This window comes from Triticum dicoccoides, chromosome 2A (genome assembly GCF_002162155.2).
Source record: "Triticum dicoccoides isolate Atlit2015 ecotype Zavitan chromosome 2A, WEW_v2.0, whole genome shotgun sequence".
Lineage (NCBI taxonomy): Eukaryota > Viridiplantae > Streptophyta > Magnoliopsida > Poales > Poaceae > Triticum > Triticum dicoccoides.
In genome coordinates, this window is record NC_041382.1 from 737,169,067 (window position 1) to 737,178,318 (window position 9,252).

At 53.2% G+C, this 9,252-nt stretch overlaps 2 protein-coding genes across 2 annotated transcripts; both read right to left on the reverse strand.

The window, feature by feature from the left end:
• Positions 1 to 199: 199 nt before the first annotated feature.
• LOC119358253 (putative receptor protein kinase ZmPK1) lies at positions 200 to 2,704 on the reverse strand. The gene has a single exon (XM_037624898.1). It carries the CDS (start codon positions 2,702 to 2,704, stop codon positions 200 to 202), a length of 2,505 nt encoding a protein of 834 aa, XP_037480795.1.
• Positions 2,705 to 3,509: 805 nt separating this feature from the next.
• On the reverse strand, positions 3,510 to 7,715 carry LOC119356779 (COP9 signalosome complex subunit 5-like). The gene is made up of 6 exons (XM_037623765.1): positions 7,208 to 7,715; positions 5,467 to 5,748; positions 5,233 to 5,380; positions 5,045 to 5,124; positions 4,047 to 4,127; positions 3,510 to 3,949 (listed from the first exon to the last, which is right to left on the reverse strand). The coding sequence occupies exons 1-6, from the start codon at positions 7,598 to 7,600 to the stop codon at positions 3,839 to 3,841; spliced, it is 1,095 nt and encodes a 364-aa protein (XP_037479662.1). The 5' UTR covers positions 7,601 to 7,715; the 3' UTR covers positions 3,510 to 3,838.
• Positions 7,716 to 9,252: the final 1,537 nt, after the last annotated feature.

Here is a 9,252-nt window from a genome sequence, read left to right on the forward strand (position 1 = left end):
ATTAAGAAAGAGGTGACTACGTCTGGAAAAGAAATTCCAGGTACCTGATAAACAGCAAAACCGGCTGAATATTGTACAGTAACCATGAGTCAGATACAAAATTGATAATAAATAAAATAATACAAAATTCAGATCCTCCTTAATTGGAACGATCGGAAAGCCTGATTCTCCGGTGCTAATCGTCAGGTATTGATTCAGTTCAGACCATGTGGCTGATCTCCGGGACCGGAGACGACGCGTGACGGAGCGACGGCGGCACCACGTCCTGCGACGAGAGGAGCATCTGCACGACGGCGTCCATGCTGGGCCTCCTGCCGGGGTCGTCGTCCACGCACGACACCGCCACCTCCAGCATCGCGGCCGCCTGCGGGTGGCTGAAGTCGCCGCGCAGCCGCGCGTCGACGAACTCCTCCAGCCACGCCTCCTGCAGGTCCCTCGTCTCCTCCCTCAGCAGCGCGACGAGCCGCGGGAAGTCCATGCGCAGCGCCTCCCCTCCCCCTCCGTCCACCTCCCAGTCGCACACCCGCTGCCCACGGAGCAGCTCCAGCAGCACCACGCCGAAGCTGAACACGTCGGCCTTGCCGGTGATGGGCAGGCTCAGCGCCCACTCCGGCGCGACGTACCCCCTGGTGCCCTGCACCCGGGACAGCACCCGCCCGCGCTCGTCCCGCCGGCTCAGCAGCTTCACCAGCCCGAAGTCGTTGATCTTGGGCTCCAGGTCCGCGCCCAGCAGGATGTTCTCCGGCTTCACGTCGCAGTGCACGATCCACTCCAGGCACTCGTGGTGCAGGTACGCCAGCCCCTTGGCCACGCCCACGGCGACCCCGTACCTCGCGTGCCAGCCAAGCGTGGCGGCGCCGTCCTCGCCGTCGAGAAAGAGGACCTTGTCGAGCGAGCCCTTCTCCACGTGCTCCGACACGAGGAGCCGGTGCGAGTGCTCGGAGCAGAAGCCGAAGATCCTGACCAGGTTCATGTGGTTGATCCGACCGATGACGCTGAGGTCCGACCGGAACACCTCGTCGGCCTGCATCTCCTCCTCCAGCCGCGTCACGGCGACGCTCCGGCCGTCGTCCAGGACGCCCTTGTACACGGCCCCCGACGCGCTCCTCCCGACCTCCTCGCTGAACTCGGAGGTCGCGGCCGACAGCTCGTCGTACGTGAACCGCCTGAAGTGGTTGAGCACCAGGCTGTACCCTTCGTCGCGGATCCGCCGCGCCGCCGGGTCGGCCCGGAACACGAACAGGTACCCGACGGCGATGAAGATGGCCTCCATGACGAACAGCCCGGCCAGGAAGGAGTAGAAGTAGACGAAGTTGAGCTTGCTGCCGGCGGCCAGCAGGTAGGAGGCGCTGCTGTTGGCGTTCACCTCGCGCACGGTGCACCTGTGGCCGCCGAGGCGCAGCACGGAGGGGTCGAGGTTCTGGACGCGGCGGGGCACCTTGAGGTAGATGACCTGCTTGCTGTCTGGGCGTCGGCCGTTCCAGAGCGCGATCTTGGGGTAGCACTTGCCGGAGCCCTGCTTGTAGCCGAACGCCTCGCAGTTGCAGTCGTCGAGGCAGATCTGGCGGCACGTGTCCAAGGTGAGCGCCTCGGTGTAGTTGAAGTCGAAGCCCCAGTAGTCGGCGGCCGGCATGGGCGCGAAGTACACGTCCTCGCCGCACCGGACGTCGAACTCGCGCCGGCAGCCCTTGCTCCAGTCGCTGGCGTTGGCGACGACGAACCCCTCCGGGCACGAGCACACCGGCGCCCCGCCCAGCCCGTACGTGCACAGCCCGTAGCGGCCGCAAATGCCGTGCACGTCGCATTGGCGCGACATGGCCGCCCACGTGACCCGCCACGTCCCACGTGACCGGCCGGAGACGTCGAGGCTGTACTGGCGGAGGTTTCCGTCGTAGTCGAGCGTGAGGCGGCGCATGACGCCGGCGTCGCCGAGGTCGGAGGCGTTGAACTTGAGGTTGTCGCTGGCGTAGAAGCGGCCGCGCGCGCTGAGGCTGCCGTAGCGGCTGCTGTTGTAGGCGGTCCGGTTGTTGTCCCACCACTTGTTGAACGGGTTGGGCCAGTAGTTGCTGCTGATCTCGGGGCCGTCGTACATGAGGTTGAGGATGTTGTTGCTGTCGAAGTAGAAGTTGTAGAAGCCGGAGTAGGGCAGGCCCCTCGCCGACGCCGACACGAGGCGGCGGTACCGCGTGATGGGCTGGCCGGGGAGGAGCGTGTCGGTGGGCCAGTCGAAGCTCTGCCAGAGCGCGCGCCCGGACGCGTCGGACACGACGAGGTTGCCGGAGTCGAGCAGCTCCGCGCGGTCCGCGCCGGCGTCGCTGGTGTTGGTGCTCCACACGACGCGGCCGTCGAAGTCCCGCAGCACGAGGGAGCCGTCGTGCCGGAGCTCGGCGCGGGAGCCCCGGCCGTTGACGGGGGCGTCGCGGTTGGCCGCCCAGGCGACGGTGGCGTCGGCCGAGGCCGTGAACCAGATGGCCAACGTGTAGGCGTTGGTGGCCACCTTGCGGAAACCGCACGAGAAGTTGCCGCCCGGGGACACCAGGGCCTGCACGTGCCGGCCGGAAGAAGACGAAGAAGACGAAGACGACGATGCGGCGTCCTCCACGGCGAAGGAGTCGCCGCGCCACATGACGCTCCGGTGGTCGCCGTCGGAGAGAGCGATCCAAGGCAAGGTGGCGAGCATGAGGAAGACCATGAGCGCCCTCATGGCGTTTGCTCCTCCGCTCCCCAAGTGTGCTACGTACGTGCAGCTCGTCAAGGCCGGCAATGGAGCAAGGCAGGCGAAGCTGCTGGCTGCGACAGGTGACAAGCTGGTTCTGGTTCATCATGGGTGCTGCGAGCTTCTTATAGTGAGCGATCAGCACACGCGCGCACGGTGCGATTGTTGGCGGCTGGCTTCTGATAATCCAGATGTTGGGGGAGACACGGTCATGGTCACATTGAAATGACTCCCGTCGTCTCTGAGTTTGGTCAAGGTATTTTCAGACTAGCAAGAAGCCCTGCATATTGGGAAGTAAGCCATTGAACGAGTATGTCCGCTATCTTATTTCCATTTGTATAGCCGCCGCCTGGCCTATGTGCTACAAGTTGTGTGATTGACTTGTGGATTAGTGGACCGGGAATGTTTGTCAAGTTTCCTCAACATAGCGTAGACTTGGACACGTTCCATTTACTGCACTTCAATTGCACAAGCAGCCATGTTTACACGGAACCATTAGTCAAGGCACGAGAACGATAAACACATCAAACCTCAGAAGCATCAACTAGGGCTTGTTTTGCACCTGGAGTTATTGATTGGAGTCACAAACGATGGTGACGTACCGCTACTAGCGACACAAAAATAGAATGTCGCAACATCTTGCTTTCACGTCAAAGTCAAACAAACAGAGAACATCGCAAACATTGCAGCTCTACGGCTCGAGATTGAAAAGGTCTCGAGATCGCAGCAGCTTCGGGCGAGCCGGGATTTTAAGAAGTATACCGCTTATAAGTCTTAAACTATGGGCGCACTGTTTGATAAGAGACCTTGAACATAGCTAGATTGTGCCAACCAATCAGAAAGGCAATCAACATCCACCAACATAATAGCCGCATAGTTTACCCAAGGTGACTTCAACCAAACTCCTAAAAGTAAATAACAGAACCTCTCAGTGGCATCACTAGATGCAAAAGGTAACTCGTAATTACATGCAAATTCTGATTTGACAGATGATGAAGCTCCCAGCCGACGAAAGTTCGAATCAGATAACTATGCTGGCCACGATTCGAAGTGATGAAACGGCTCGCAAGCCCGGTGTAGGTTAATCCAGCATCAAAATGTGAAGGCATTTCACTGGAACTCTCATGCTTCGACCATGGGCTCAGGCACAGGTGAATCTGGGGCGGTTCCGCTTCCGCTTGCCTTGCTTTTGCTTGACGGGTGCACAGAGTTGAAGAGGATGTCCTTGATGACCTTCAAGGATCAAATCATACAAGTTGGGGGCAAACATCAGAGATTTGTACCAGGAGAACTAAAACACTATGGAGTTCAGGCAGAAATTAAGATTTACCTGTGACATGAGACCATGAACCTGTTCAGCAGTAATTTTGGAGCTATCCCGGGTTACCTTAGCCAGCGGCGACTCCTCTTGCTAGAGAAACCATAAAACCAAAGAAACGACAGAAACCACATTTAGTTCACCAATAAAAAATAGTTCAATCAGAGACAGTAAATAAACTGGATAACCTGCCAATACAAGATTACAAAGCAATAAGAACTTAGGAGTGCCAACTAATTAATAAACTGATCCACGTTGGAAAGCAAAAGATGGGCACAAAACTGAGTGAACTTGACAAATAAATAAATCATTTGTGCCTGCAGGTGTGTAAATAATTACGGCGCAGGAGGAACATATTACAAAACTAAAATACCAATGCAATATCTACAGAACTGTACACAGCCCCTCGTTTCATGAAGTTAAGCTCAAGCACAATCAAGTATAAATTGACATACCACACTTCACAACTAACTAAGCATGGAATTGAAGTGGAATCAAAGTATAAAACACTATCAGCCATTCCTAGAAGGTCAACCATCAGAACTTCACAACTTCTCATTTATCCAAACAAGTTTTTCTCAAGCACAACTTCTCAATTCTTACTAGTACTGATCTTACACACCAAAATAAAATTTGCATCATATCGACTATGCTTTCTTCCTTCAACAAATAAACAACATATACCAGATTTGTAACATATCCAAACGAAAATCTAACAAGTGACAGTCAGACAAATAGGGCCATCCACTTACTGTAGGAAGTGACAAAGAATAACAAATCACACAACATCACAATAACTACTCCCTCTGTCTTGCGAAAACGTCTTATATTATGGGACGGAGGGAGTAGGTAACTGTATATTGATATGATACAATGAAAGATGCACAAATGGAAATAATTATGCAGCCATCAAGATAGTGCTGGACCAGTGAACTTCGGAAGGGCAAAAAGGACAGTGGTGTATACACTGAGGTAACCAGAGTTTAAAGGGCATGAACACAGAATCTGACCTCTTTCTTTCGCTGTGATGGCATAAGCATGCCAAATCGACTGTGTGCCAGTTGCCCTTCAGCTTGCTCTAGTTTATCAGCTGCATAGCACAAAATTATTTACCAATGTCCCACAATTTATTGGAAGGCCAAACAAGATATAACCAAAAGCCAAGTTCCTAGAAATATTCCTAGAAGGAAACGCTTACCTAAATCAAAGATTTGTCCAGCAACATAATCCCTGTTGCCCAGAAGTGGTGATGAAGATAATGTGTTGACCCAGTACTTGTTCCAGAGTAGATCAAGGAGGTGAGAGTCCAGGGATGACTTGAAATAGGTTATATCCAAAGAATAGTACTGCATGAAAATTACAGTGAGAACAGAACTAAACCACACTTTGCAACAAATAAAAATATAAATAATAAGAGAATTGATCACATTACCTGTTTGCAGTGAACACCAAAATCTTCTATCTTGTTGAGTGGTATGGTCTGATACTCAGACACAGGCTCATCCGGTGGCTTGTAATCTTTTGGGTATGTCCTAAAAGCTCCAATGTCCACTTTACCAGCAGAAACAGTCCTTGTAGGGTCTATCACAACAGCCAACCATGGTTCTTGAAACTGCTGATTAAGCATCTGAGTTGAAACATCAATGCCTGACAGCCAGCATCCATAACCAGGATGTGAGTGGTACCAGCCAACCACATTTTCCAACCTTCCAGCCTTTCCATATGAAGAACAAATTCAAGTTAGTTTGATCAGTATTTAACAGTAAACACCTAACACACACCTGCACGTGCATATATTACTTCCCAAGTTCACATATCTCAGTTGCGGCACTCTCTAAAATATTCTTTGCCAAAACAGATTAAACAAGCACAAATGCACAATCAAGGATATGTACTGTATCTAAGCTTTCCAAAACAGGGAGGCGAAATCAGAGATTTGGATAAAATAGCAAATACAGAACAATTCTATACATGAATGCAATGGTGAAAGAAAATATGGAAGCATTGGGTTCTGTTCAATCCCACACTAAATACTATGCCACCACTAGTAATTAACCATGGTCCTACGAAAAGGAAATCGAAACAACCACGACGTAAAACGTGCATGACCACTACTTTCTGGAATTCTGCTACTCAGCGAGATAAGCCATCGCTTTTTTTAACATCACGAAATGGTATTCACGTACACGTAAGAGCGGGCTGAGCACGCCAACTTTTTGGCGAGCGATTCCTACGCCCTCGCCGCGCCTATGGTTTGGCGAAAATTACACAGGGGCATTCATGGCACGCTGGGCTAGCCAAAATATTGGCCTCAATCCAAACGGCAGCCAAAACCTGTGGGAACGCCAATATTTTGTTAAGGATAGCTTTGGCTCAAATCCAAACACACCCTTACTTCCCCAGTTCACATATCTCAGTTGCAGTACTCTCTAAATTATTCTTTGCCAAAACAGATTAAAAGCACAAATGCACAATCAAGGTACTACTCCCTCCGTCCCAAAATAAGTGTCTCAACTTTAGTACTACTTCATACTTAAGTTACAGTTGAGACGCTTATTTTGGGACGGGGGGAATATATCTAAGCTTTCAAAAACAGGGGGGCGAAATCAGATATTTGAATAAAATAGCAAGTACAGAGCAATTCTAAAATTCAATTCAACGGTGAAAGAAAATATGGAAGCATTGGGTCCTGTTAGATCCAACACTAAATACTATGACACCACTACTAATTAACCATGATATATTGATACAGTTACGCGCGAATCCATAATCATGTTTCCACTTTCTTGCATCAGATCACCCAGTATGTCAGCAAGCTAACTCAAATCATCGATATCTACAACAGGGACTGATCTGAGGGCAAAATTACACAAAGGCAGACAAGTTCATAACTTAAAAACAGAACTATTAAGATCATATAAGCAACAAGGAATTGCCCACATTTAACTGCACAAGTTGGATGCAGCTAACCATAAGACGAACATAGACACCAAATTAGCAGCATTGCCTAATAATCAACCCCAAAGCTTTTCAACATGACAAGGTACTAGCACCAACTATTAGCAATTTTGATGTGCACAAGAACATAGCCAGTCTATTTGGAGCAACATTGCAGTATCTGGTCAGATCGAGAACTCCGAAGAATAAACAGGGGCGGTGGAAGGGCGCGGTACCTGCTTGTTGATGGTGGAGTACTCGACCATGTACTCGTAGGCGTCGGCCTGGGCGTTGACCCTGGTCTCGGTGCCCTCGACGGGGAGCGCGAAGGCGTCCATGACGATGATGGAGTCGCCCTCGAACTTGCCCTGCATGAGGCCCATGATCTCGATGGTGCCGCCGGCGCGGGCGTGGACGACCATCTTGAGGAGCGCGAGGGCGGAGATCCTGGCACGGCGGAAGTGGTGCGGGTCGGTGGCCCAGGGCTTCTCCTGGTGGGCCCGCGCGTTGGCCGCCTCGTCGTAGTGGTAGATCGCGTCCATGGCGTCCGGGTCGGAGGCGGCCGCCGGGATGTTGTTCTCCAGCTCCCACGTCTGCCTCGCCACCGCCGACGACGAGGTGGGCTCCATCGCGCTGGCTGGCTGCGCCGGGCGTCGCTGACGGCAGGCCGGCGGGCAGGCAAAACCCTAGCTAGGAGCGGAAGGGGGGAGGAGGACGAAGGGGAATAGGGGTTTCTCTGCTCGGTTCGGGCTCCGCTCTCCAATATGTGGAGAGGAGACGTGGCCCGTGGCCGCTAGATGTGTATATTGGGCTGATTCCTCCGGGCCGGGTCGTGCTTTCCAATACGGGAGTTGGTAATCTATTGGGCTTTACAGGCTGAAGTGTTGCGAATGTATCCTTGGCACATATATGGATCCAATTGTCTCAAAAAAAAAAACATATATGGATCCAATCCAAGCGTATTTTTTCTCGAGACCTCTAATCTGAATCCTCTGTATCTTTATCTCTTCTCTTACCTAAAAAAGACGAGTGTTCCCTCTCCCGTCCTACATCCCCCTTCATCCATCCTCCTCGTACAACCCCCTCCCCCCATGCTTTCATCTTTAGTAACCCTCTCCCACGCTTTCATCTTTGGTAATCATCTCTACTTGCCAAAAAGAAACGAAGTGTCCCGTCTCTCATCTTATGTCCCACACCCCTTCATCCATCCTCCTCGTGCACCCTCCTCCCCCTCCCACGCTTTCAATTTTGGTAACCCCCTCCCACGCTTTCATCTTTACTGAAACAAGATTTTTCCCTACTTTGTATTCCAAAGCAAATCATCATTGTACACAACAACGCAATACTGGGGCGAGCAGCAAATCTACCCCAAAAGGAAAAGAAAAAGAAACAAAAGCCAACAGCCGCTGCTCGACAAAAGCGCGGAAGACCCGTGACCGTTGTGCCCTCCGAAAACAAACCACCACAGCTCGAAACTCTGATCTACCATGTACTAAGCAGCACCTCCAAGAAGGAATACGACGCCGACGACGCTGCTACTCGGACAAGTCCTAGGGTTTTCCCCAGTACGCGGAGAGAGGTGGGGGATGGTTACTACCGACACCTTCCAAAAAGGAATAGTGGCACCCGCCGGTCTCACCGCATCGGAGCCGGACGAACCGGCAAAAATTTCTCCCGCACTCCAAACTCCACCGCTCAACCGGAGCCGACCAGCCAAACCACCGCCCAACACCATGCGCCATCACAGTTGCGCCGCCACCCATGTCGTCTCACTGCGAGCATCAACTCGAGGCCAAGAAGACCGCAGAGAAGAGCTAAGCGACGGGAGCAGCAGCACCATGGCCGAGTGGGAAGGAATCACCTCACCGTCGTCGTGCGAGGGCCCCGCGCCTCCGGCACCGTCGCAGTAGCCATCCGGACACGGTAGCGGGACATACCAGGGCACCCCTGGCCCGGCCAGGCCCGAAACAGGTCCGCTAAGCCCGCCCAACCACACTGCAGCAGGCTGGCGTCGGCGACGCCAGCACCCCGCCGTTCATTGCCGCTTCCCCCTTCCTGGGAGTCACGCCGTAGACGCGCCCCGCCGCCGGCCCACGCAGGCCCAGACCTAGGCCGAGCGTCGCCGCCAGGCCACGCCGCTGCGCCACCCCGCCGCCAACGACGGCACCGCCGCCCAGCCGCCCGCCGTTCATTGCTGCTCCCCCGTGTCCTGGGAGTCACGCCGCAGACGCGCCCCGCCGCCAGCCCGCGCAGGCCCAGATGGGACCCAAAGGGCCTAGAT

Bases quoted from the DNA above. Each gene is read 5' to 3' on its own strand.
- LOC119358253 (XM_037624898.1), bottom strand. From the start codon at position 2,704: ATGAGGGCGCTCATGGTCTTCCTCATGCTCGCCACCTTGCCTTGGATC.
- LOC119356779 (XM_037623765.1), bottom strand. From the start codon at position 7,600: ATGGAGCCCACCTCGTCGTCGGCGGTGGCGAGGCAGACGTGGGAGCTG. The intron at 5,749-7,207 runs GTACCGCGCCCT...TCATATGGAAAG, and splicing joins ACTCCACCATCAACAAGCAG to GCTGGAAGGTTGGAAAATGT. The intron at 3,950-4,046 runs GTAAATCTTAAT...TGATCCTTGAAG, and splicing joins TTCATGGTCTCATGTCACAG to GTCATCAAGGACATCCTCTT.